Source organism: Oryctolagus cuniculus, chromosome 21 (genome assembly GCF_964237555.1).
Source record: "Oryctolagus cuniculus chromosome 21, mOryCun1.1, whole genome shotgun sequence".
Classification (NCBI taxonomy): domain Eukaryota; kingdom Metazoa; phylum Chordata; class Mammalia; order Lagomorpha; family Leporidae; genus Oryctolagus; species Oryctolagus cuniculus.
In genome coordinates this window covers 10,093,522-10,120,922 of record NC_091452.1, presented here as the reverse complement: position 1 = coordinate 10,120,922, position 27,401 = coordinate 10,093,522, and the positions used below count along the sequence as shown (strand labels likewise).

Sequence of the window (27,401 nt, the reverse complement as noted above, 5' to 3'; positions counted from 1 at the left end):
CCTTACTCAAGTGAGCCAATCCTTGCCCACAAATCTGTGTGCACATCTGCCCGTGTGTCCTCCCGCGTCTGCCTCTCTGGGGAACTCCGACGCGGCTGGAAGTGTCTCCTCCAGGGAGACTGGCCTCGGGTCCCTCCTCTGTCACCTGCTCACCCATGGAGGAGGGGACAGACACCACGGGGTCTGCTCACAGGGCGGAGTCGTCTCAATGATGACGGTGTCCCCTCCCCCACAGAGCACTGTTAGGTGGCAGGGCCACACCTCCTAGGACGCCACTCGTAGAGGTGGTGCCCGTGACTCCCACGGAGAACGGGGAGTGACTGCGGATGGGTTTCGGTCTCCTTCCCGGGTGGAGAACCTTCTGGAACTCCCACGTGACCTGGCTCAGCCTGTGAGCATGGCAACCAGAGCCCGTGTGAACGCAACGCACTGAAACCCCAGAGTTCCACACTTCCAAAGGGCGACGGTCAGGGTGTGACAGCTCAATAAAAATGTCAAATTAAAAATTTAAAGATTGCAAATTACGACACCACCATGCTCTCTCTGGAGCCCTGCCCTCCTCTGCACCTGCCTGGCCTCTGTCTCCCTCCGCCTGGCCTCTGTCTCCCTCCGCACGTGGCCTTCAGGGCTGGTGGCCGCCTCTGGCCTCCTTGCTTTTTTTCCCAGGGTCCTGGTTGTCACCGCCCCCTGCCCCCACCGCCCCCAGCCTGTTTACGTGCCGGCCCCAGGTGGATGGGACACTACAGGCTTCCCAGTGTTTTCCCATGGGCTGGGGACAGGCGTGGAGACAGGTGAGCTGCTGAGAGTTCTGGCTATTCCACTTCCTGCTCACGCACCTGGGGAACAGCCCACGATGTCCCAAGCACCCACGAGGGACGCCCGGACGGAGTTCTGGGCTCCTGGCTTTGGCCTGGCAATTAGACTCAGCATCTGGGAGGTGGGCACCGAGAAGCGAGCCAGCGGATGGACCACCTCTCCCCCGCTCGCCGTCACTCTTTCAAACAAACACATCTTTAAGGATATAGATTGGCTGGGCCCTTCAACCCTGCTCTCCCTTGCCACTCTCGTGTGCCGATTTTCCACATGAGAGTCGCTATCAGCTTGTCTGGGTCCAGAGAAAGGCACATGGGGGGTGTTCTTAGGGCAATCTTTTTTTTTTATTTTTTTTTAGAGCTGAATAAAAGGTTTATTAGTGCAGTCGACACCATGGAACAGCACACACAAGACAACCAGCAAACTGCAGGACTCTGGTGCCAGAAGAGGGAGGGGAGCCTGGATGGAGCTTCCTGGCCCCGTCGGAGGGCGGCAGCAGGAGTCTGGGCCTAGGGGAGGGAGGCAGGGGCAGAGGGGGCTGGAGGAAATGTAGTGACCAGGCTAGCTTAGTTTCCGAATTCCTGAGCACGGTGTCCTGGAGCCGGAACACCTGACTGTTCTCCACGCCCCTCAAGCTGTATCCCTCCACCCCGGTCCCAGTGGAGTCATCCGCTACCCAGACCCACGGTAAGCTGGCCTGGAATAAGACTCCCAAAAGAGCAGCCATTACATGATGGGGAGGAGCCCGCCTACTGCCCGGTCCTGATCGTGCTCTGCCAGTCACCCCAGGGGTCCAGGAATGCCCCAGGTGGCCCGCGACAGTCCTTTGAGGGGCACAGGTGAAGCAGAACACGGCGCTTACTTACAGACATAAATGCAATTTCTACCCCATTTTCCCGGTGAAGCTTAGAACCCAGTTGCATAGCTCCATTAATTCTGCCTTCAGAATTAATACTCTAAATCCGGTTCTACAGTGAGACCCTGGAAGGGTCAGGAACGGATTTCTCCAGGGGGCACAGGCACCGCTGCAGGACGGTCGTGTCCCTCGTGGGAGTAGAGGAAGCTCCTCAATTCAGATGTGCTCTGAGGGCTGGCGGTGGCCAGCCAAGGACTCCCCTGGCTCTTTCCTAGATAAAGCCGGAGGCTGTACTGAAAAGGCCAAGTGTCGAGGAGACCCCATCCCTGTCCCACCCTGTCCAGACCCCCCCCCCCAATAGGAACAGCAAAAGAAGTTTCAAGTTTTGTTGATTTTTTTTCCTTTTTTTTCTTTTTTTTTCTTTTTTTTATTTTTTATTTTTTGACAGGCAGAGTGGACAGTGAGAGAGAGAGACAGAGAGAAAGGTCTTCCTTTGCCGTTGGTTCACCCTCCAATGGCTGCCACGGCTGGTGCGCTGTGGCCAGCGCACCGCGCTGATCCGATGGCAGGAGCCAGGTACTTTTCCTGGTCTCCCATGGGGTGCAGGGCCCAAGCACCTGGGCCATCCTCCACTGCACTCCCTGGCCACAGCAGAGGGCTGGCCTGGAAGAGGGGCAACCGGGACAGAATCCGGCGCCCCGACCGGGACTAGAACCTGGTGTGCCGGCACCGCAAGGCGGAGGATTAGCCTAGTGAGCTGCGGCGCCGGCCTTTTTTCCTTTCTTAAAAAAATAAGTAAATAAATTAAATTGCCAACAATGTGGCTGGGCTAGAAACTAGGGTAGCCGTGACCAGGCCATTCTAAAAAAAAAAAAAAAAAAAAAGACGACGACGAAGGTAGGGCGCACAGGTGAGGTTTGTGAAATATAAACAAATAATGGCCAAAGGGAATTATCAAAATAACTAACTACACTCACAGGGCTGGAGAGGGTCTAGGGACCGCTGGTGGCCCGGGCCACGAGGCACAGTGCCAGCACGTTTCAGCAAAAGCCAGGGAGCAGCTTCCAGCTGGGCATACAAGTCAGGGCAATCACTTTTAAAAAATATGTATTTACTTGAAAGTGAGCGTTACACAGAGAGAGGAGAGGCGGGGTGGGGGCAGGTCTTCAATCGCGGATTCACTCCCCAACTGGCCGCAACGGTCAGAGCTGTGCCGATCTGAAGCCAGAAGCTTCCTCCGGGTCTCCCACGTGGGTGCAGGGACCCAAGACTAGGGCCATCTCCTACTGCTTTCCCATGCCATAGCAGAACTGGATCGGAAGTGGAGCAGCCGGGACTCGAACGAGCGCCCATGTGGGATGCCGGCACTGCTGGCAGCGGTTTTACGGGCCCCTAGGGCAATCTTTAAACACATAACTCAGCAGAGGGAGAATCAACATCTTTATGAGGTCAAGTCCTTCCATCCAAGGGTGAGGCTGCACCAGGAAGTCCCCAGGAGCCACAGTGGGGCCACTGGGCCAACACCAGGGCAGCTTCTGTCAGCGACCAAGGAACTGGGATGAAATGTGCCCCTCCCTGCTCAGATCAGCAAGTCCTGCTCTCTGCCGGCCCAGGCGACAGCCCCTCCTCACACCACACACCCAGCATCCCAACCTCACCTCTCGGAAGGGGAGGCCCAGAGCCTGTGTGGCGGCGAGGGAGGGGTCACTTGGGGCCCTGAGCCAGTGAGGGGAAGCTGAGGCCTGATGTCCAGGTGTGCCCAGAGTGCCCCTGGTGCCCGGAGCGTCTGCGCTGGTTTGGGTGGGGGTTTGAATGGGAAAACGAGATTCCCAAAGGCCCCCGTGTTGGGGGGGTCTGGGTCCCAGTGAGGTCACATGGGAGATGGGACCCTCCCAGACCCTGGCTGGTTCTCAGGAGAAACTGCTAAAGAAAGAGTAGGCTCGGCCCTGCCCAGCCTCCGCTGGCCACAGAGGTCTGGCCTTGAGACCGGTGACCCGTGGTGGCTCTGCCTGCTGCTCCACCAGCCTGTCCAGTGCTTTAGGGCAACTCTCCTTTGTTCAATGTTCCTGGACTGCTTTTGGTGTCCAGGCTGAGCCTCGGGCAGCGTGGGCACTGCGGTTGGGTTTGAGGTCAGGAGTGCTGGTGGACCCGCCTGGCAGGGCAGAGAGAGACAGCTGAGCACTGCTGGGCTGGGCACTGGCCCAGGTTTAGGATCCAGGGATGCAGAGTCCTATTGGTACCTTCCAGTTGGTTGGGAGAGAAGCCAGGCACCCAGGAAAAATCCCAGCAGTCAAACTGGGCCTGGGATCAAGACGTGTACACTGGAGGAGCGTAGCATGAAAGGCATAGAGAGGCAGTGCCAGCTGAAAGCCTCCCAGCAGGGGTCCCACGAGGGTCCACACTGCAGGCCCCCAGCAGACCCAGGCATGCTCCCTGGCTAGTAACTGAGCGGACAGGTCCTCAATAGCCGGATGCACACTGTACACTCATCTCCTTTCTGCGTCCAGGCCAGGCATTGCTAATCAATCATTTCCCCTACCATTTCATGGCAGACATCACTAATTGATTAGGACACTTTTCTCAGACAAATATCTGTTCTTCAAAATCCTTCACCTCACAGTGCTCCAGGCACTCAATTGACTGCAGCTAACAAATAAAGGAGAGGCTGCTGGAGGCAGGAATGGGTCCCAGCCGGTGGAGGGCGCCAGGGAGCCGGAAGGCATCCTCAGCGAGGGTGGGACGAGGCTGGAATCGGGGAGGCGATGGAGAAGCTGCACACGAGGCTGGTGTGCGGGTGTGCAGACCTCAGGGGCAGGGGCAGGGGCAGGGCAGGGGCAGGGCAGGGCAGGGCAGCGGTGGAGTTTCAAGAACCTCAGTGGGGCTGGGTACGCAGAGTGGACTGAGGGCAGGGCTGGGACGTGGGGAGATCAGATGGAGGCTGGGTTGAGGAGGACAGCGTGTGTGCGCACACACACACACACACACGTGCACACACACATCCAGGTGCATCCAGCAGGGGGCCTGCATCTCCCCACTCCGAGGGCTGGTGTCTGCTTCTGTCCATCCAGTAGGACAGCTGACCGCCTGGGCTTCACACGGCCGCCTGCGAGGGAGGGGTTAAAGTACTGGTTACTCCCAACCTTTCTGCAGAGGCTGCATGACCAGGCAGGAAATGGAGCCACAGGGGCACGCCTGGGCCCTGCCCACTTGTGAGGACCCATCCCCTCCCCCGCCCCGAGGGTGCTCCTTCCTCTGCACCACAAACTCTCACCTTCACTGGCCATGGCTGGATGGGGGCACCGTCCCTGTCCATGCAGCACAGGGAGGACATGTAGGTGGCAGCCTCCTTGGCCAGCAGGTCCCAGCGGGCACTGTGGCCCAGGTTGCCAGTCGGGTCAGCCGGATCCAGGATGATGGGCCTGCAATCCCCATCCGGGTCAGACTCTTTCCCAGCATCCACCTGCTGTCGGTTGGACTATTCTCTCTCTCACCTAACACCCTACTGGGGCCAGGGGTGGGACTCAGAGACACCCCTCTACCCCGACCATGCTCCAGGCACTCCCTCTAGGGCAAGGATAGAAGAGAAGCTACATTGGTCCACCTTCCCACTCTGCACCCATGCAGACATCACTAAGGAATCACAGCATGACTGCCCACCCCTTCTGCATGCGGAGCAGGCATTGCTAATTGATCACAGCACTAGCTGCACTACTCTCCCCACCACTGACTGATGAGGGTACTCTTTCCAGCTGAGCATAGTCATGACCCCAGAATCCTTTTCAACACATCGCTGTAAGGGGCTACCACCTGCTGGCTGGAGACCCATCAGGAATCCACAATCTTATCTCTGTACCCGTTTTGGAGGCAGGCAGAAAGGCCAAGGCTCCTTAGATCAGCCAGTGGGCTGACAGGCAGGGTTGCCAGATTGAACAAATGCTAACACAGGATGCCCAGATAAAACAGAGCTTCGGGTAACTAAGAAGTGTGTCTCAGGAGCATGAACACATCCCAGACAGCACATGGGACCCGCCGACACTAGGAAAGCCGTGCACTGCTTTTCTGAAATCCAGTGGAACCTGAGGTCTTGAACTTCATCCAGCAGCGCTACTCGCAGGAGAACAGGAAGCTGCCTGCTCACCACCCACGGCCAGGAGAGGACCCAGCTCCAGAAAGAAAGGCCTGCTGTCCCTGCTCAGGGCCTGCGGGAGGTGGGCAGAGGGCGGGACCCGGGCCTGAGACTCCGGGCCGGCGGGGAGGGGCGGACCCGGACCTGGGTTTTTGTAGCTGCAGTTCCAAGAAGTCTCTGATGGTCTTGTCCTCCCTGTCGTAGTTGAGCGTCCAGTAGACGCGGAGCTGGCGGTACTGGCTGACCAGCTCCAGGACCGTGCGGAAGCCCTCAGCCATGCTGAACTGGGCATCCCGACCGGCCTGCTCCCACGCGTACACCGTCAGGAGCTCCAGCCCGTGCTGGGGGGGCAGGGAGCCCCTTCCCTTGGGCATCTTGTTGCACTGGGGAAGAGGAGGAGAGAGTGCTGTCCACGCGGGCAATGGTGAGGTATGGGAGGAGCCTTCCAGAACCCCCAAACCCACCGAACACCTGCATGCGCCAGACGCCTCGCCATGCATGACCCCGTCCAAGCCTGGGACATGGTTTTGTCCCCTCACTTTCCAGACAAGAAAACTGAAATCCTCCAAGCCAGGCTATACCCCTCATCCTGCTCCCCCAACCCAGGGTGTCCCTGTGTGTGTGTGTGTGTGTGTGTATGTGTGTGTGCGCGCACGCACGCAGGGGCGGGGGCGTCCGAGACCAACCTGCCGGTACCAGTACTTCACCAGGCGGATCAGACTCTTGAGCTTGGTGGGCCGGGACACGATGAAGTCCCGCTGCAGCTCCGTGAAGCAGGTGGAGAACTCGCCCGCGTGGCTGTAGCTGCGGATGAGGTCGACGTAGACCTGAGAGCTGGGCCTGGAGCCGGGGACCAGCTGGCCTGCAGATGGGACCAAGGGCACGGTCACTCCACGTCCCGGAGGGGCCCGGCGGGGCTGACCTGGGGCGGACTTCTGAGAGCCTATGCTTCGGTGTTCAAACGTTCGGGTGGCCTGGGGCCTGCTGGGAGCCCCGGGTATATTTTGGGGGGGACAGACAGCTGTGGCACGGCCCAGCATGACAGCCCCGGGGGACTCACTTCCTCTCTGTCCCCTTCCAAGGCAGAGAAAGGCTCAGCTGGAGCTGACATTTCTTTGGGGCCTCCAACACTGGCTCATCTCTAATAGACAGGGAGTAGATCTCACTCTTGAGTGCACCTGCCCGTGCGCATGCGGGAACGGCCTGTGGCGCAGTGTTCACATCACCATCCCTGCTCTGGGAAGGGAGCACAGGAAGACTCCAGCACACTTCCACACAGAGCCCCCTGCTGCTTCTTGGCCCCCAAAACTCAGGAGCCAAACACACCCAGAAGTGCGGGATTTTCTCGCTCTGCCAATTGCAAGAGATTTGCACCTGTTTGGCTCAGGGCTTTATCCGCCGTGCCTGGAAGGGCACCCAGCACAGAGTAGGTACCTCCTGGATGAATGAGTGAATGGGTCTGCCCGGGCAGGTCACCCAGCCTGCTGGGGGCGTGGCTGGGGCGAGAGCCCAGCTTGGGGCCACTGCGAATCAGGAAAAGGCGCCCTTCCCGCCGGACCCTTTGCAGGAAAGCCGTGATGCAGCCACACATCTGGAAGGCCTGCCCCCGGAGACAGGTCTGGCCTGGTGGCTGTGCAGTGCACAGCTCCCACAACCGTCCCCGCTCCTGCCCTTCCTCAGGCCTGTGCCTGGGCACCCTCACCCAGGGCATCAAAGGCAGGCAGCACGTCGAAGTCCACGCTCTGGTCCAGCATGGTCGGGGACGACAGCGAGAAGCTCAGCACGCGGGGGTTCTCCCACTTGGAGATCTCGAACTTGACCTCGAACTGCCGCTCCTGCTGACACGCCTCCAGCTGGGCCCGGATCTCCGCGATGACCTCGGCTCTCCGGTTGCCCTGCTCGCTGAACTGGCCGAAGCAGCTGAGGAAGACCACCAGGTCGGCGTCCGAGCGGCCTCGCAGCGCCGTGCCTTTGGCTGAAGAGCCGCCCTGCGAAGCACAAGGCAGGCAGCTTGGCCCCGGGTGCCGTCCTCCTGGCCCTGGGCTCCGGATTCCGACCTGGCGCCCCGCGGCACGACCTTGGCCTTGCAGCTGTGACGCGGCACAGCCGTGAGGAGGAGGAGCTGGGTCAGAACCTCCTCCCTCTGTCACGTGTGGCGGCTGGAGGGGACTTCGGGGTTTTGTGTCACTTTCTCGGCTGCCTCTCTCAAGCTTGCACGCACGGCACACGCCGTGGCTGGGCCCCTCCCTCAAGACAGAATTGACCTTTGTGTGTCTGGGGGGTTTCCAAGACCCTCTGTGAGTCCTGGGTGAAGCCGGCGCTGAGGACCAGCGAGTCAAGCCACCCTCTCAAGGGTTACGGGTGAGGATCAGAGAGGGGAAGGTGTTTGCCTGGGGCCACACAGCAAATTGCAGGCCTGAGTGTTTTCACTGACCTGCTATCCGTGGAGCTGACCTGGGCCTCTGTGTGTCTCTTCAACTGTGGCTGAGGTTGGGCCTGGTGCAGGGGCCAGTGCGACATTTGCCCATGTCAGCGGCCTCCTGGCTGTCTTTGCGGGAACCACCCTCCCCCAACACTCTGCCCAAGAGGTGTGGGAGGGGCCCCTCCACCACCTGATCCTGGCCGGGGCGGGGGCGGGGGGGGGGTGTCACAAGTCCGCAGGACCCTCCTGACGGCAGCTCCGGGGGCTCCTCACCTTGACCACCTTGAGCACTTTGATGGGCGAATTCCGGAAGCAGTTTTCCCGCAGGAAGGAGCAGATGGCGTTGACAGCCTTGTTCACCTGAGCCAGGAACTGGCGGTTGGGCTGCAGAAATTCGCTGATGAACTTGTCGAGGTCCGCGGCTGGGGTTTGGTGAAGCAGAGCCGGCTGCAGAGAGAGCCCGGGGTGGGGCATGGGGGTGGCTCGCGATGGGTAGCCCAGCGTGCACCCAAGCCTGCCCCTTGCTAGCGGCTGAGGACAAGGCTCCCACCGTCTCCCACATCCGCCTTCCCAGCTGGACCTGAGTTCGAGTTCTGGTGCCGGCACCAATGCATTGCCTGTTTCCCCACCTTTAAATGGCACAGTGAGGCCCTGCTCTCACGGCACTGCCTTGAGACCCCACTGGAAACGTCACAGGGTGGACACTCTGCCTGGTGGTTAGGACGTCCTGGGGCACCCACAGCCCATATTCGAGGTCTAGGGTCAAGTGCCAGCATGGCTCCTACTGCTAGTGCACACCCGGGGAGGCGCAGCGATGAAGGTTCAGGCTGCCATCTCTCTGCATTGAGTTCTGGGCTCCATGTTTGGGCCTGGCCCAGCCCTGTTTGGGGAGCGAATTGGTAGATGGGAGATCTCTCTCTCTCTCTCTGCCTCTCAAATAAATAAACAAAAAATTAAAACATTATTTCTGCTATGACCTGGATGTGGTTTGTCCCCCAGAGGTGGTGGGCTGCAGGCTTGGTTCTTGGTGTGGCGGGTCCTTTAAGAGGCGGAGCTTAGCCTTTCGCCTCACTGCTCTCCCGAACACAGGATGGCTCACTAGCTCTCTGGGAGCCACCTGTGAAAGGCTGGCCAGGGTGCTCGCTCGGGCCTGTCTGAGCAAACAAGTGGCCAGGTGCCGCCACCGTGTCCGTCCAGACGAGGACAGAGGCTTCGTTACATTGGGCTCCGTGACTTCCCCGAGCAGATTCTCCAAGACATCAATGCCATGGGAAATCATGCGAGCTCTTGGTACACAAAGAGCTGCAATTTGTGAAAAGCAAGAAAAGAGGCGGAGCCCGGCAGGGTCTCTGGGGGCCCTCGAAAGGGGTGCGCTCGTCCTCACCGGGGCCTGAGTTCTCCCAAGGGTGAGCCAGACCCTGAACCACTCTGGCTCCTTGGCTTCCTGTCTCGGGCACCCGCACCACCTGGTGTGTCCGTTCTGAGTTAAGGAGGAAGAATTAGGGTGGGGACTTGGCCCAACTGGTGGGGAGGAGGTGGGGCTGGCGGGAAGTCCTTAGGGCTGGGGGTGGGGTGCAGCGCTATGGCGTAGTAGGCTAAGCCTCCACCTGCGGCACCAGCATCCCATATGGGCGCCAGTTCACATCCAGCTGCTCTACTTCCGATCCAGCTCTCTGCTGTAGCCTGGGAAGGAAGTAGAAGGTGGCCCAAGTCCTTGGGCCCCTGTACCCACATGGGAGACCTGGAAGAGGATCCTAGCTCCTGGCTTCGGATTGGTCCAGCTCCAGCCGAAACAGCCATTTGGGAAGTGAACCAGAAGATGGAAGACCTCTCTCTCTCTCTCTCTCTCTCTCTCTCTCTCTCTCTTCCTCTCTTTGTCTGTAACTCTGCCTCTCAAATAAATAAAAATCTTAAAAAAATAAAAAGGACTCTGGGCCTGCCTGGGAGGATTTATTTGACTTCAAGTTCTGGCCAGCCGTCCCCTCTCTGCTTCCTGGCTCACCACGTGGTCGTTCCTCCCCGCCTGCCATGACCAGACGCCCTGGGGCCGCCCGATCCTGGACCCCACCCTCCAAACTAGAAGTTTGTCCACCTTTTGTTTCCCAGGAAGCTCCTCCCAGGCATCCGAGTTAGGGCAACCGCAGCAGACGAAGGCGCCATCTGCCATGTAGGCCTCAACAGGGCCGAGCTGATGCCACGCCCCCGAGCTCCGAGCTATATAAAGACCCTTTTCATATAAAGTTGAGCAGCCTCGGGTATTTCATTATAGTAGCAGAAAATGAACAAATGCAATATGGCGTCGGGAGCTGCCGATGACTTAGGTCTCAGCCTGGTCTTCCCAGAAACAGGTCCGAGGCAGGGATTCCCATGCATGGACTGGCGGGGGCAGTGCCAGGGAGAAGCAGAGTAGCAGGGGGTGGGGGCCGGGAAGGAGCTCAGTGAGCTGGGAGCTGAGCTGGAGACAAGGCTTTGCTTTGGAGCAGGAAGTGCGTCATAGAATTGCCCCCGCGTTTTGCACCGCTGGATGGGTAGCGCAGGTCCCGGAAGCGGGCACTGGAGGCCAGCAGCAGCCCGTGCTCCCTGCAGCCCGGGACGCAGGCACCAGCCGCTAAGGTGGACCCAGGAGCTCCCCCCCCCCCCCCAGGTCCCGTCTCTCACCAGCACGTCCCAGGGCTGCACGGCTGTCCCGTCTCCACTTGTAAAGCAGGCTTGTGTCCCCAGGGCCGCCACTTCGCGGGCCAACAGCTCCCAGTTGCCCTGGCCCACATTCCAGGTGGGGTCAGCAGGGTCCAGGATCAGAGGTCTAGGGGCAGAATGGTGGGCAGGGGTGGGGCAGGAGGGCGTCAGCGGAGGAGCAGGTGGTGAGAGGCACCAGGAAGGAGGGTGAAGTGGGGCGTGACCTTGTCGTCTTTATCAGAAAGCTAGGGGCGGCCCCTATTTGAGAAATAGTCTCCTGTTGGTGCTACTAAAACTGGCCCTGGTTTCCTTGGAGGAGCAAAGGGGCTGGCCCCCTCTGGACACACTGACTCCAGAGTGACAAGGGCGGCAGGAGGAGGAGAGGGAAGCAGCCTGCACCTGGGTTTCCGAAGCTGGCCAAGAAGGTGGGTCCTCACAGCCGGGTCCTCGATGCCGTAGTTGAGCGTCCAGTAGACACAGAGCTGCTGATGCTGCCGGACAAGCTCCAGGACGGTGCGGAGGCCCTCGGCCATAGAGAAGCGATCCTTCCCGCAGCCCTGCTCCCAGGCAAAGATGGTCAGGAGCTCCAGGGCGTAGGCTGGGGGCAGAGAGGCGCTGGCTGGCTGCTTTCCTGTGTCCTGAGCCGCAACCTGCATCACCCAAGGCCAAGCAAAGGTCAGTGCCTGTGGGCATCTAACCGCTGACGGGGCGGGGTGGGGGGAGCAGGTGTTATATACGACAGAAGCACCGCGCGAACGGAACCTTGCAGATGGCCCCCATGACGCTTCTTATTTCATAGGAGGCTACACTTGAGTCTGGGGGAGGGTGGTGACTCGTCCAAGGTCACAGCACAAGGCTGGGGGCTCCCACTTGGCCTGTTGCCTGGGCGCTTCCTCCCAGGGGTCTATGGGGGTGGGTGTGCAAGGTACCCCTCTGGGTACCCCAGCACCCATCCTGCCCGTGAGCTGAGGGTGGAGTTCACTCGTTGTTCCACACACGAGTGCAACAGTGCAAGTGGGCGTTTGGGGAAGTGTTTAGTTAGCTGCGAAGTACGCCCAGGATTTATTAGCAAAACCGACGAAGACGATGGGGGGACAGCCCAAGCCGAGACTTGGAAGTGGGGGGACACAGGGCATTGGCAGTGTGAGGAGAGGGGAGAAATGGGTGGTCTGGGCAGGCACAGTGAATGCCAGCTACAAGAAAGGGACTTTGACCCGACTGAGAGATGCTATGGTCTGAGCAGGAAATGGAGCATGTCAGAGGTGGTCCTTCCGCTCCGATGGCCAATAAGAAACAATGGAAGGGGCGGGGGGCTGTGAGAGCAGGAGCTGATTGGCCGAGGCGGTTGTCATCACAGCAGCGGCTTCCTGGGAGGCGCGAGGGGGTGCTCACCCGGCGGTACCAGTGTTTGACGAGCAGGATGAGGTTCTTCAGCTTGACCGGGCGCGTGTTCACGAAGCTCCGGCGCAGCTCGGCGAAGCAGGCCGCGTGCTCGCCCCCCTGGCAGCCGCTGCCCAGGAGGGCGGAGTAGACCTGGGGCTTGGGTTTGGCGCCAGCTCCGAGCTGCCCTGGGGGAGGTGTGACACACCTGAGTGCCAATCTGAGGACGGCGGCCTGGGCCCATGGGTGGAGGGCTCACTAATCCACGTTAGTTACACGCAGCAGCAGCCAGCAGCACCCGGAAACGTCGGTGACGATCAGAACTGCGCTTCTGGCTAATCCTCCTCCTTGCGGCGCCGGCACCCGGGTTCTAGTCCCGGTCGGGGCACCGAATTCTGTCCCGGATGCTCCTCTTCCAGGCCAGCTCTCTGCTGTGGCCCGGGAGTGCAGTGGAGGATGGCCCAAGTGCTTGGGCCCTGCACCCCATGGGAGACCAGGAGAAGCACCTGGCTCCTGCCTTCAGATAGGCACGGTGCGCCGGCCGTGGCGGCCATTGGAGGGTGAACCAACGGCAAAGGAAGACCTTTCTCTCTGTCTCTCTCTCACACTGTGCACTCTGTCTATATAAAACAACAACAACAACAACAAAAAAAAAACAAAAAAAAAAACTACGCTTCTTTTCAAGCATCAAATATGAACCAGATACTCTTCGACCCATTTCTCCAGTCCGCCCAAGGATTGTCTCTCGCGTGCTCTCTCTCTCTATCTGTCACTCTGCCTTTCAAATAAAAAAGGATTTTATTTCTTTGCAAGGCAGAGTGACAGAGAGCAGCAGAGACAAAAAGATTCCCCAAATGGCGGCAACAGCCTGAGCCGGGCCAGGCCAAAGCCAGGAGCCAGGAGCTTCTTCCGGTCCCCCACGTGAGTGCAGGGATTCGAGTACTTGGGCCAACCTCCGCTGCTTTCCCAGGCCACAGCAGAGAGCTGGATCGGAAGAGGAGCAGCCGGGACTCGAACTGATGCTCCATCCAGTACAGGAGCCCTCTGCGCTACAATGCCAGCCACAAATAAATGCATCCTTTTAAAAAAAATTACAAGCCACACAAGGAAATGAATCACCATGAGGGAGGGTCAGGTGATGCGGCAGAGGACAACCAGCACTTCCAGAATTTGAGACGAGAGGACAACCTGAGAGACTAAGCACGTGTCAACTTATGACAGAGAAAAGAAACTGAAACCACAAGGACAAGATTGGAGTTTGTGAGCAAACAGCATGTTGATCTGAGAAAGACAGACATCGAACTTCTAGAAATGGAAAAGTCAAGTCACTGAAATAAAAAAATATCACTGATTGGTTGCCGGTCAAGTGCAGTTGAAGAGAGCGAACTACAAGGTAGGTCTGAACAGCCGAGAGGCAGGCAGCTCAGGAAGATACAGAGATGGGGAAAATGAGAGACGGAGACACGGGAGCTGGAGCCGGGAAGCATCTCAGGGAGTCCTGGAAGCACGGAGCCGAGGAACCAGGGGAGAGGCAATGCTCCGAGGGCCCCGGGAAGACACGTTCCTAAAGCTGACGGGAGAACTGAGTCCAGCAGACTCCTCGGGTGTGCAACAGGGGCCAGCAGCCTGCAGGCGGTGGGAAAACAAGCGTCAAACCCTGCAAGCTGGGGGGCAAAAGGGCTGGGTCTTCTTGCCACTCACGCACCTGCCCGACCAGGATCCAGAAAGAACTGGAAATCGGAAGTCCTGGAGAGGGGAAAAACCTGTTGACTATTGCACGGGTTTTAATTCGCTTAGATTATAAAAAAGTGAAAACAGAACAAATAATGTTCCCTCCTGGGAGTGTCTGGAATTGCACTTGTGACTCATTAGCAAACTCTTCAAAGTCATTATCGTCTCTCTGTTCCGCGTTTGCGTTTTTGCTTTATGCTACTCATATGATGTCAGGGTTTGTGTCAGAACTGAGCTGGCCTGAAAATACAGGCTGGCAAAGGCTCACGAGGAAAACCCTAACAGAAGACGGAACACTGGGTAAAAGACCTTCGGATCACAGAAGTTCCAGAAATATTGGGCTAAGAGGAACAGTCTGATGAAGACAGAATAATGATGCCCTTACGTGTTCCAAACCACACAGCCGCACGATGCTAAACGCTGAAGTTTCCAGAATGGCAAGGATGGTGGGGGAGTGGAAAAACTCGCCGTCAGAGCCGCAGGTCTTACGGACAGACAGAAGGAAAATACAAGGATAGTACAGATGTTAACAAAAACCATAACCACTGTAAAGGGCTCCGTGGGGCCCGCGCCCCGCGGTGGAAAGCAGGTGATCTTGGCAACTTGGGATGCATCAGCAGAGTCCAGAGAGCCAACCTCACAAGGGGATATTTTCTGACCACAGAAATGCAGATGCCAAGGGCAAACAGCCCAACAAGCCCTAAGACGCTCCTCTGTAGACCCACTTCCAGACACGCACAGAGCAAAGAACAACGGACGGCACGGAGCGAGGGGCGCGAAATCTGTAGCCTGGAAATGATCAGAGCGACCCACGCTGGCCCGGCGCTGGGGCACGGTAGGTTAATCCTCTCCCTGCAGTGCCGGCATCCCTTATGGGCGCCAGTTTGAGTCCCAGCTGCTCCACTTCCGATCCAGCTCTGCTGTGATCTGGGAGAGCAGTAGAAGATGGCTCAAGTCCTTGGGCCCCTGTATCCCAGTGGGAGACCAGGAAGAAGCTCCTGGCTCCTGGCTTCGGATCAACACAGCTTTGGTAGTTGCGGCCATTTGGGGAATGAACCAGCGGATGGAAGACCTCTCCCTCTCCCTCTCCCTCTCCCTCTCCCTCTCCCTCTCCCTCTGTCTCTCAGATAAATAAAATCTTAAAAAAAAAAAATCCATGTGCAGGTGTGGCCCACACAGCTCCCATGCAACAAGAGTGGCAACAGGCCGGCGCCACGGCTCACTAGGCTAATCCTCCGCCTGTGGCGCCAGCACACCGGGTTCTAGTCCCGGTCGGGGCGCTGGATTCTGTCCCGGTTGCTCTTCTTCCAGTCCAGCTCTCTGCTGTGACCAGGGAGTGCAGTGGAGGATGGCCCAAGTCCTTGGGCCCTGCACCCACATGGGAGACCAGGAGAAGCACCTGGCTCCTGGCTTCGGATCAGCACGGTGCACTGGCCGGAGCGTGCTGGCTATAGCGGCCATTGGAGGGTGAACCAACGGCAAAGGAAGACCTTTCTCTCTGTCTCTCTCTCTCTCACTGTCCAATCTGCCTGTCAAAAAAAAAAAAAAAAAAAAAAGTGGCAACAGCTTTGCGCCTATTAACACCGACGGCTGCTGAGCTAGGATTCACTTCCATGAGGTGGGAAGTCATTCCTGGTGCAAACCCCCTAAACTAAGGGAGGAAATTATCATATAAAAATTCTCTGAAAATCTTCCAGGTAGATACGATGAACTATTAACATGTAAAAAAAAAAAGAAACCTTCACTGGGATACATGGGTGTGTGATGCTTGAAACACTTCATAGTTTGGATCTTTGTAAAGTTAAAAGCATGAAATTGTGCTAAGATTTGGTGGTGATGATTTCGATTCTTCTACATCGTGTTCAGTGCTTGGTCAAGCAGGAGGCTTAGGACCACAGAGAGGATGCAGCCCCTCCCCCCTTACACGCTCCCTGCCCCGTGGGGCCTGGGCACCCTTACCCACGGCATCGAAGGCGGGCAGCAGGCTAATGTCCACACAGCCTTCTAGGGTCGAGGACTCCAGCCGGCACCGCAAAGCCTTGGCACCATCCTGCGCGGGGAACTTCAGGGTCAGGCCGGGCCCCGGCTCCCGGCACCAGGACTCCAGCTGGGTCCGCATCCCCGCAAGCACCTCTGCGCGGCTGGGGCCCTGCGCCGTGAAGTCAGTGAAGCAGTGGAGGAAGATGACGAGTTCCACGTCACAGCCACCCCTGAGGTCTGTTCCCCGGCCAAATGAGCCCCCCTGTGGAAGGAAGCGTGGCTCAGCCTGCTGACCCTCGGGGCCAGGCCAGGGCTCAGCCTGGGAGCCCCTCGACTGCGCCCCACCTGCAGGCTCTCGGACACCTGTCAGTGGGTCGGGTTGTGCCTGCCTGCACCTGCGCGACGATCCACGGCACCTGGGGCAGATGTGTGCGGCCAGATGTGTGCGGCCGCTACAGAGGGAAGCCGCAGCCGAGCGGGCCCGCAGGTGTGCTCTGCCGGCCTGTCTTGGTGGAGCCACCCACGGTTGATTCACTGATGCATCAAACGTTTACTGAGCACTTGAATATCTGCCGCGCGAATGAATCACCGGACGGGCGGCCGAGCCACGATACGCGTGAGTGGCCAAGAGGTTTCCACTTACCTCCTCGCTGGTGGAAGGCAGGCAGGGCCGGCCAAAGAACAATGCTGAGTGTTTGCAGAGGCACACAGAGCAGGCCAGGGGCCCGGGAGGGCCACAGAGATGGCGACTACAGATTGTGAGAAGGGGCTTGAAGGAGGGGAGGGAGAGAGCTGAGTGGGTGGAGGAAGAACATTCCAGAAAGAGAAGACAGCCAGACAGGAGGCCTTGATTGAGGCGGTGTTCAGAGCAGCCAGGGGCTGGTGAGGGGTGCGGGGTGCCCAGGGCCACAGCCAACAGGCCTGGAGGTCACCGTGTGACCCGGGGACAGGACGGCTCTCGTTCTTGTGACAAGGGCTTTAAAAAGCCATTACAAAAGCCTGGGGCTTACGTACACACCTGGTGCCCGACTCAACCATACTGGGATTTCAGAATGGCAGACAGGAGACTGGCTGTTTTTCACTCTAGCTGAGTGCACAGTGAATTACTGGGGCCTCAATAAAGACCTAGATCGTGCCCAGCTGCAGGCAAGCGGGGTGTGGGAGCGAGGCCAGGCGGCGGGGTTTTGAGCTGTGGCTGGGATGGACGTGCACCCCAAGTCAGGAGCCATCTCCAAGGCTCCCGGCCGCCGACTGGTGCTGTGGCAGCCCCTCCCGCCGGGCTTCCGCCCTGGGCCCACCGGCGCGGCCCTGCCCCACCCACCTTGCTCACTCTCGAGACCTTGTGGGCACACTTCTCCCGGAGGCAGCACAAGATGGCGTCGATGGCCTTCTTCACCTGCTCCTGGAATCGCGGGCTCGGCTTCAGGTGCTCCTGGATGAAGCGGTCCAGCTCCTTGGAGGGGATCTGAGCCAGGTCCATGGCCAGCCCCGCTGGACTCGGACTCGGACTGGGACCCGGGGCTGTCTCTGAGGGGCCCGGAGCTGGGCGGGGGGGCCCCGGGTGCATGGCGTCGAGTCTCTCGCCGTCCTCGGGGGTCCCCTGGCCAGGGTCGCGCTGGATGGGGTGGCCCAAATCGGAGCCCCCGGCACGTGGAAGGCCCTGGGTGGTGGCGGGAGGCGTTGGGTCACTCAGGGGCAGAGGTCTCCAGGTCTGCCTGTTCCCTGCCTGGCCCTTCCCTGGGCGCAGTCAGGCCACGGCCGGCCCACGGGGCACCTTCATGGGGATCAGGGACAGGTGCCTTCCTAGGGAAGCAGGAGACTGCCCGAAGACGCGGGTGCTCCGTCCTCCGAGCAGTCAGCTGGGGCTCAGTCAGACCCGCCTGCGGCCCCCCCACCCCCATCCCACTCCACTCCGCTGAGCACCAGGGAGACCCCGCTCACCGGCCCTTCCCAGGGCTGCACAGGGTCCCCGGTCCCCTGCAGAAAGCACGGGTGGTGGTAGCAGGACTCGGCCTCCAGGGCCAGCACCTCCCAGTGCCAGGTCGTCCCGTTACCCACATCCCACGTGGGGTCAGCCGGGTCCAGGATGACAGGCCTGCAAGCCCAGAGGGACAAGGATGTTGGCCGGAGGGTCAAGACGGGGGCTCCCGTCCCGACTCCGCTGCCTCCGAGCTGTGTGCCCTGGGGGAGGAGGCTTGCCTTCTCTGAGCAAAATGAGGAAAAGGACAACTGCCGCTCTGGAGGGCTGCTGTAGACATTAACTTGGAGCCGTGGTGTTGACCTTGGCTGCACTAGACGCTGGGGACCCTGGGTCACAGCCAGTGACTTAGCAATTATATTTCTAACTATACCAGGGTACTTCAAAAGCTTTGTGGAAATGGAATTAAAAAATAAGCTTACAGCCCGTGCCGTGGCATCACGGGCAAGCTGCCGCCTGCAGTGCCAGCATCCCATACAGGCACCAGTCCTGGCTGCTCTACTTCCGATCCAGTTCCCTCTTAATCTGCCTGGGAGAGCAGCAGCAGATGGCCTGAGTGCTTGGGCCCCTGCCACCCACATGGGGGACCTGGATGAAGCTCCTGGCTCTGGTCTGGCCAAGCTCTGGCCGTTGCAGCCATTTGGGGACTGAAAATGCAGATGGAAGCTCGCTCTCTCTCTCTCTCCCTCCCTCCCTCCCTCTCTCTCTGTCTCTTCTCTCTCTGTAACTCTGCCTTTCAAATAAATAAATCTTTAAAGAGAGAGAGAGAGAGAAGCTCATTTTGGGCAAAAAATTCAAAATCCATGCATAGTTTTTTATAACACATATTTCCCATGAGTTTCCTGAACACCCCTCATATAGGCAGCAGGTGCATGTGTGCACCAAAAAACACAAGCAAGGCTGAAAGAGCTGTGTCCGCAGTCCCTCCAAGCTGGAGACAACGCAGCGTCCGCCGGTGACAGGACGGAAGACAGTGGGGCGAGCTTGCTCAGTGGAATACGATACAGCACTGAAGAGGCAGGAGCCAGCTGCACGCACAGGTGCACACCCAGATCCCCAGGACTCGATTTGAGAAGGAAGTCAGCGGCAGGCAAGCCCGTGCTGAAGGGAGATCTCAGGAGGGGCAGAGCTGATGCGGAGAGCGACTTGGGGCACTGCTCAGGGTGCTCCTCTGGTGGGGGCCTCACTGGAATGCAGCATGCCACTTGCAAGTGCATCTCGTACAGCAGGAAATGCCCACGCATAAGACCTGGGGGGCTGGGCAGGCCCCAGGCTACTCTATTTGGAAGGCAGAGTTCCAGAGAGAGAGGGAGGGGGAGAGGGGAGAGAGAGATCTTCCACCCCCAGATGGTTGCAACAGTCAGGGCTGAGCCAGTCGGGAGCCAGGAGCCAGGAGCTCCATCCAGGACTCCCTCGTGGATGCAGGGGCCCATGCACGTGGGCCATGTTCCGCTGCCTTCCCAGGTGCATTAGCAGGGAGCTGGATCAGAAGCGGAGCAGCCAGTGCCAGGAACCGGTGCCCGTATGGGATGCTGGCATCACCGTGGTGGCTTTACCTGCTGCACCACAGGGCCGGCCCCACGCTGGTGACTTTTAGCAGAATCTCCCAGGTGCCACACCCCACAAATCCGAGGATGCACGTGCAGTGTTGGCCCACACCCAAGCCCTGTGCTGGCATCACCTACGCCACGGTTGTGAGCGCCCTGTCACCCATGGCCCAGGCGCAGGAGAGCGGCCGGTGGCATCTTAGCATGTACCTGGGTCTCTTAAGCTGTCCCCGCAAGAACTGGCTGACAGCAGGGTCCTCAAAGCCGTAGTTGACGGTCCAGAAAACACACAGCTGCTGATAGCTTTGGATGAGGCCCAGCACGGTGCGGAGGCCCTGGGCCAGGCTGAAGGCGTCCTTCCCACAGCCCTGTTCCCAGGCAAAGATGGTCAGCAGCTCCAGGGCGTAGGCCGGGGGCAGCGTCCCCTCCCCAGCCTCCTTCGGGCACACCTGGAAAAGGGCGGGGCCAGAGGCTCAGAGAGGCGGGAAGAGAAGGGAGCACCCAGTCAGCTCCCCAGGGACAGGCCCTGTATTCCCAAGGCACCTGGCCTCTCTCCCTGCCCTCGCTGCTGCCGGCTGCAGTGGCAGAAAAAGCTATGAGTTTCCAGCACCTGGCAGGCAGGCGGAGAGAAGACAGCAGGGATCTGAAGCTGCTACCCATCCCCCACATGCAGGTGCGGCAAGTGTGGGCTTCCAGCAGACGGTTGATTGGAGGAGACAACAGCCTGGTACCCAATGAGAAGGGCACCGGTACTCAAGCTTCCACCTGCAGCAGGGGCAGATGTCTCTGCCTGTCCCCAACACCCCCACTTCTCTGCACCCTATACTGGGATCTCCATGGGCCAGGGAGGGGCTGTCTCTCTGCCCCTTAGGTCTTGGGTGAGCAGGGCAACTTGGAAGGGGACATTGCCTGTAGGGGCCCCGCTGGCTGGAGGGCGTCCGGCAGCACCACTGCCTCCACTTGTCCCCTCCTTGGGGAATCCAGCAAGCCCGGTGCACAGATGCACCAACACCTGACCAAGGCAGAGTATGGTTGGCCTTTGCTTTCTTTATTTTTTAAGATTTATTTATGGGCTGGCACCGCGGCTCAATAGGCTAATCCTCCACCTGCGGCTCTGGCACCCCGGGGTTCTAGTCCCGGTCGGGGCACCAGATTCTGTTCCGGTTGCTCTTCTTCCAGTCCAGCTCTCTGATGTGGCCTGGAAGGGCAGTGGAGGATGACCCAGGTCCTTGGGCCCTGCACCCACATGGGAGACCAGGAGAAGCACCTGGCTCCTGGCTTCGGATCAGCGTGGTGCACTGGCCGTAGCGCGCCAGCCGTGGCGGCCACTGGGGGGTGAACCAATGGAAAAGGAAGACCCTCTCTGTCTCTCTCACTGTCCACTCTGCCTGTCAAAAAAAAAAGAGATTTATTTACGTATTTGAAAGGCATAGTTACAGAGAAAGAGAGAGAGAGCTTCCATCTGCTGCTTCATTCCCCAAATGGCCCCCATAGCCGGGGCTGGGCCAGGCTGAAGCCAGGAGCCTGGAACTCCATCCGGGTCTCCCATGTGGGTGCAGGGACCCAAGGACTTGGGCCGTCTGCTGTTTTCCCAGGCGCATCAGCAGGCAGCTGGTTTGGAAGTGAACTTGAACTGATACTCCTGTGGGATGCTGGAGTTGATGTGTGCTCTAACCCTGTGCAACACAACACCGGCCCCTGTAGTTAAAATCAAGCTCTTGGCTATTAACATTCCCCGAAGCCTGGAGACCCGTGTTCACATAAGGGCCTGGGCTGGACGTGGAGACTCCCACCCGCGTCTAAGTCCAGGGGCGCAGGGCAGGTCAGGAGCTTGCCCTGGGTCACCCGGCACCAGTGGCTCAGCCAGGATTTCTCACCAACCGTGCTCCAATGGGAGGACCCACCCAGGGGCCCGAGACGCCCCCATCTCCGGCACAAGCTGTGCACACTCCCCAGGGCCTCCGACCGGACATAAAATGTCCCAGACAGGCCAGAGCCCTGCCCCTATGAAAAGCAAGCTTTCAGAAGGAAACATGGGAGAATTGCTTTCAAAACTCAGGGAAGGGAAAGACTTGTTAAGATACACAAAGAGGGCCGGCGCCGCGGCTCACTAGGCGAATCCTCCGCCTAGCGGCGCCGGCACACCGGGTTCTAGTCCCGGTCGGGGCGCCGGATTCTGTCCCGGTTGCCCCTCTTCCAGGCCAGCTCTCTGCTGTGGCCAGGGAGTGCAGTGGAGGATAGCCCAGGTGCTTGGGCCCTGCACCCCATGGGAGACCAGGAAAAGCACCTGGCTCCTGGCTCCTGCCATCGGATCAGCGCGGTGCGCCGGCCGCAGCGCGCTGGCCGCGGCGGCCATTGGAGGGTGAACCAACGGCAAAGGAAGACCTTTCTCTCTGTCTCTCTCTCTCACTGTCCACTCTGCCTGTCAAAAAAAAAAAAAAAAAAAAAAGGTACACAAAGAGGTTACACCGCTGCCCGCGACACCGGCATCCCATATCTGCCCGAGTGCCGGTTCCAGTCCCGGCTGCTCCCCCTCCCATCCAGCTCCCTACTAATGCTCCCGGGCAAGCAGCAGACAGTAGCCCAAGTGCTTGGGCCCCTGCTACCCATGTGGGAGACCCGGATGGAGTTCCAGGCTCCTGGCTTCAGCCTGCCCCAGGCCCTGCCACTGCCTCTCCCTCTCTCTTTGTCACTCTGCCTTTCAAATAAATAAATCTTTTTAAAAAGATACATAAAGAACAAATCACTTAAGAAAACAGTCATATAGTTGGTTACAGTAAAATTCAAACAGGTTCTGTGACAAATGACTTTGATTTATTTTTAATTGATTTGAAAAGGAGAGAGAAAGAGACAGCCAGAGAGATCTTTCATTGCTAGAACATTCCGCGAATGTCCACAACAGCTGGGTCTGGGCCAGGCTGAAGCCAGGAGCCCAGCTCCCAGTCTGAGTCCCCCAGGTGGGTGACGAGAACCCAAGCCCCTGACCCACCACTGGCTGCCTCCCAGGATACACGTTAGCAGGAAGCACAATGACTTTTAAACAAAGCCACCATACAAGCCACAGACGTGGAGAAAAACATTTGCATTATGTAAACGGAATAAGAATTTGCACTCCAATATATAAAGAGCTTCGACAAATCAACATGAAGATAACGCTCAGGAAAACAACCGTGGCCAAGGACGTGAACAGGTAGTTCCCGGGGCGAGGATGTGAGTGGCCACTGAGAATTAGGAAATATAGCCACCGGTCCAGGAGCACCACCAAAGCAGCCATAGACCCCTCCCCAACCCCTCCCCAGTGCTGTTACCTGGCGGTACCAGTGTTTGACGAGCAGGATGAGGTTCTTCAGCTTGGCCGGGCGCGTGTTCACGAAGCTCCGGCGCAGCTCCGCGAAGCAGGCCGCATGCTCGCCCCCCTGGCAGCCGCCGCCCAGGAGGGCGGAGTAGACCTGGGGCTCGGGTTTGGCGCCAGCTCCGAGCTGCCCTGCCGGTGGGAAGAGCTGGGAGTTGGGGAGGGCAGTGCCGGTGTGGGTGAGAGGGGGCGAGTCCCGGGAGGCGGGGGAGCCGGGAGGAAGAGCCGCACCCCCGAGTGCAGTGGGAGGGTCCCTCGCTTTCTGCTGCTAGGCTGACCCCAAGGGCTACACCGGCAGCCCTGAGCCCTAGGAAATCTTCCTTCCGCTGGAGCCTCCCATACCCGGTACCAGGGAGAGGACAAGGACGGCCGGGTGCCGCGCCCTCGCCACCACGCACCTCTGGAGCCCTAGCTGCTAGCTTAGCTGTGCTGCAGGCTCACCGGGATGCTCTCGCTCCACCCCCACCACAATCAAGAGGCAGACACAGTTCCTCATCCCATTGCACAGGTGAGGAAGCCGAGGCACAGCAAGTCCCGCCCTCTGCCCCGGGGTCAGGAGGCCGGCAGGTGTGCGCTCGGAGCCGGCTGGGTTTTGTGTCTAGACTTGGGTCTCATCCCTAAGGTGTCTCATTAAGTCTGGGCAAATATTCCCAATCTGAACAAAACCAGACAGCTGAACCACTTCCGGGCCTCCGCACTGTGGATGAGGGCTACACGGTTGCCGGCGGCTGCTCTGATGGCCCCGGGAGGTGTGGCAGGCCCGGGGAGTGTGGCTAGCCCCGAGAGCATCAGAGTGAAGCGCAGTGACAGAGGTTCAGTGGTTAGGACGCCCGCACCCCATACCGAGTGCCTGGGTTCAAGTCCCGGCTCTGCCTCCAATTCCAGCTTCCTATCACTGAGCACCCTGGGAGGCAGCAGGTGGCGGCTCACGAACCTGGGTCCTTGGCACCCACTCAGGAGACCCGGACTGAGCTCTGGGCTCTTCCCTGGGACCTGGCCCAGCCCCAGATGTTGCAGGAATTTGGGGACAGAACAAGAGAAAGGGGGAATCTCTCTCACTCTCCTTCAAATAAATCATTAAGTAAAAACCAGAAACAAAAATAACAGCAAGCACTCAAAACGACCCGTATCACGCGCCAGCGATTCTAGACCCATTCCGCATATGAGCGCGGCTCGATCCGGAAACCACAAGGCAGACGTCCACTCCGCTGCTGTCTACCCTCCTTTGATGGGTGGCACGTAATGATGTATGCTGAGAAGACATTAGCTCCAGCACAGGCGTATTATGAGAGTGCCACAGTCCCATGGATGTTTTTGTGGGGAGCAATCCGGACTGGACTAAGTTACTGAAATTAAGACTTATTCTATGCATCTGCTCTCCCACAACATGGCGTTGGGAGAGAAGTAAACAGCTTCCGCACAGCTGCCTCCAGTTCAACTAATAAACTGTAGGACTTGCTCCTGATTGGAGAGCAGCGTACTCGGCGTGTGGGCAGCCGAGTTGGGATTGGCGGAGGAGGACTATAAAGGAGGAGAGAGACGGCATGCACCAGGAACATCTAAGGGGAACATCTGAAGGAACACCTGTGCAGCCCCCCAGAGAGCCGGCCGGCGGTGTGCCGCTCCCCTGCGGAAGTGGGGAATGCGGCCAGGGGGAACTGCCCTTCCACGGAGGTGGAAGGGATAGTAGCCAACCCGGGAAGAACCAGCAGCAAACCCGGGGAAGGCCGAGCAGACGAAAGAACAGCGCAGGGTCCTGTGTCGTTCCTCCACGAAGAGGGGGAGCGACAGTTTTGAGATAAAAGACAGGTCTGGCCAGATTCTGGCCTTGTCCCCTGCCGCTGGCTGTGCGACAGTCTCCTGGCTCTTCGCTGCATCCCTGGCAGGGCTGGGCCGTGGCTGCCGAAGCCCTGATGCTGATGCTCGGCCCACGGATCCAGGAAGCACTGGGTCCTCTTGGCCTCTACCTGGTCCAAACCCAATCCATGGAGGCGCACAGGGGCCTAGCGGCTTGGCCTTCTCTCCCCAGGCAGGTGGGTGGCGGGGCCAGAATCAGAAGCCCAGTCTTGCTTCCAAAGAACTCGCTCCTAACCCTGCGCTGGGCCGGGGACCCCACTCACCCAGCGCATCGAAGGCAGGAACCAGGCTGACGTCCATCCAGTTCTCAAGGTCAATGGCTGCCAGTCGGAACCGCAAGAGCCCACCCGTGGCCTGCACGGGGGACTCCAGCTTCAGACCCGGCCCCGGCTCCCGCCCCCAGGCGTCCAGCAGCGCCTGCAGCTCCCGGAGGACCTCCGCCCGGCCAGCCTTCTGGTCTTCAAAGCTCTTGAAGCAGTCGAGAAAGACGACAAGTTCACAGTCACTGCCACCCCTGAGGGCTGTGCCCCGGCCACAGGAGCCTCCCTAGGAAGAAGACGAGCACTCAGCATTCCATGTCCGCCTGGGGTAGCGCCAACGTGGGCTGGCAGGCAGCTTGCGTGGGGCCTGTGGGCTGGGTGGGGACTGTGGCCACACTGCAGTAGGCTCTGGCAGCCAGGTGTAAGTTTGCAAGACAAGCAATTTTCCTATGTAAATCTAGGCCTTTTGAAAGTTGACAATTAACTAAAAACACTGAACCTGTGGCCACGAGCTTCTGGTTCGCAAGGACGCGTGCCCGGGACTTTGGTTTGGGCCCGGCCTCTCTGACGGGTGTTTCCCCCTACCAGACGTCCGGCCTGAAGGTTGCAGATTCCCCAGCGTCGCTGGCGCCTGCTGCCCGTCATCTGCCGCTTCACTCCCATCCCGCCCTCGGCGGTGACAGATGGGGAGAGGGGCTTGGAGCCGCCAGCATGGGACGGAAACCCCCGGGGGGCCGGCTCATCTCACACTGGGACCCCTGACTGTCCCAGCGACCATGCCGGTCCCTTCAGGGCCAGGTGCAAAGCAGTGCCCAGGCCAGGCTCCCCCATCCCCGCGCTCAGCCTCCCGAACACCCCCGGGCAGGAAGCCCGGGGCAGGGGTCTTCTGTTCACAACCCCTCCCGCACAGATGGGAGAGGAAGGAGCCAGGCTCCGGACGCCCAAGCCCAGGCTGCTCTCTCCCGGCTCTGCACAGCTTTTCATTATAAAGGTTTTCAAACTTGGGCCAAGGAAGAGTCGCGGGCGCTCTCGCCCCATCTGCCGCCCTGTGTTCCTCTCTGTGTGACACGGAAAGACACGGCAGCGCCTGTGCCGTTTCACCCACACGCACTGCCATCCACGCGTCTACACGGGGGATCCCGTGTGTCTGGGGTGTCTGGGGATGATGCTGGGGGGAGGGGCAGAGGCCCTTCTCCCGCCCTGCTGTGTGCACGCGAGTGTGTATGTGTGAGTGTGCATATGTGCTTGCATGAGCACATGTGTATGCATGCATGTGTACACGTGCGTATGCACGCACATGTGTGTTTGTGCATGTGTGTGCACACACGTGTGGGGCTCACTGTGGGGTGTCACAATCCCTGTCTTTGCTTTCTCCTCCAGCTGGAAGCCCCAGGCTTGTCCCCCGCAGCCCACCCCAGCCCTGGCATCTGACCTCCTACCAGTGAGGGGCCAGCGCCTGCAGACCCCAGCGGGGGCCGTTGCTCCCCTCCGGGCACCACAGGGCCGCAGCTGAACCCAAGTGTGAGCTCCGTCCCAGGTTTTCCAGGGCACAGAGACCCTCCCAGGCTGCAAGGCTGCCCCCCTCTCCAGGAGGAGACCACTCAGGGGCTCTGGGCTCTGTCCTCACCCCCTCCCCAGCCAAGCTCCAAATCTTCACCCCGCTCAGGTTTCCTCCATCCACCCCGGGACCCCAGGGGTCACCCCCCAGGGCATCCCGAGGCACAGAAGCTGAACCACGCGCAGCCTCAGTTGTTCCATCCATCAGATGGGGACAATCACCCCGACCTCACTGGAGGTGAGGACTAGTGAGACAGGGGTCATTTCACGACCCACTCCTGTCCACCGCGCTTTGTGCCAGCGGCAGGCGCCTGCTTCATCCCGGGCTCAGGCACAGAGGCCTGCCCGGGGAGGCGGCCAGGGGATGGACGGGCGAAGAGCCGCCTCTGGGGGGCAGATGCGGGCATCGCAAGGCCTGGATGCGGATCCAGGCTGAGCCCCTTCCAGCCTGGGCTCCTCACGCGGCCCGGCTGTGCCTCAGTTTCCCCAGCCGCGGCCCGCGCTCACCTGCACGCTTTTCCGCACCCGCAGCGCCGGCTGCCCCGCGGCGCCCCCGCGTCCCCCGCGCTCCCGCAGGGCCGCGAGCAGGGCGCCCAGGGCGCGCCGCGCCGGCCCCGCGAAGTCGCCGTCCGGCTGCAGGCTGCGCGCCACCAGGCGGTCCAGCGCGGCGGCGGGCGTGCGGTACACGTCCATGGCGGCTCGCGAGCGCTCTGGCCGCCGGGCCCGCCGCCCGCTTTCGCTTTCGTTTCTCCCGTCTCCTCCTCTCGCTCCAGTTTCATTTCTCCCTCCTTCCTCCTCCTCTTCCCCCTCCTCCTCCCCTTCTTCCTCCTCCTCCCCTTCCTCCACTCCCTTCCCCGCTTTCACTC

General features: G+C 59.6%; 1 protein-coding gene across 4 annotated transcripts; it reads right to left on the bottom strand.

The window, feature by feature from the left end:
• Positions 1-2,763: 2,763 nt before the first annotated feature.
• Positions 2,764-27,314, bottom strand: OAS3 (2'-5'-oligoadenylate synthetase 3). 4 transcript variants are annotated; one of them, XM_070066237.1, is made up of 17 exons: positions 27,043-27,314; positions 24,982-25,264; positions 22,818-22,993; positions 19,720-19,958; positions 17,926-18,079; positions 17,306-17,644; positions 16,136-16,246; positions 15,964-16,054; positions 12,286-12,461; positions 11,293-11,543; positions 10,876-11,020; positions 8,491-8,664; positions 7,498-7,783; positions 6,482-6,657; positions 5,940-6,178; positions 4,941-5,088; positions 2,764-4,772 (listed from the first exon to the last, which is right to left on the bottom strand). In XM_070066237.1, the coding sequence occupies exons 1-17, from the start codon at positions 27,226-27,228 to the stop codon at positions 4,761-4,763; spliced, it is 3,186 nt and encodes a 1,061-aa protein (XP_069922338.1). In that variant the 5' UTR covers positions 27,229-27,314; the 3' UTR covers positions 2,764-4,760. The 4 variants fall into 4 exon arrangements, with proteins under 4 accessions (XP_069922338.1, XP_069922339.1, XP_069922337.1 ...); XM_070066238.1 differs by lacking the exon at positions 16,136-16,246; XM_070066236.1 differs by having other exon boundaries at positions 15,964-16,246; positions 27,043-27,313.
• Between the last annotated feature and the right edge of the window lie 87 nt (positions 27,315-27,401).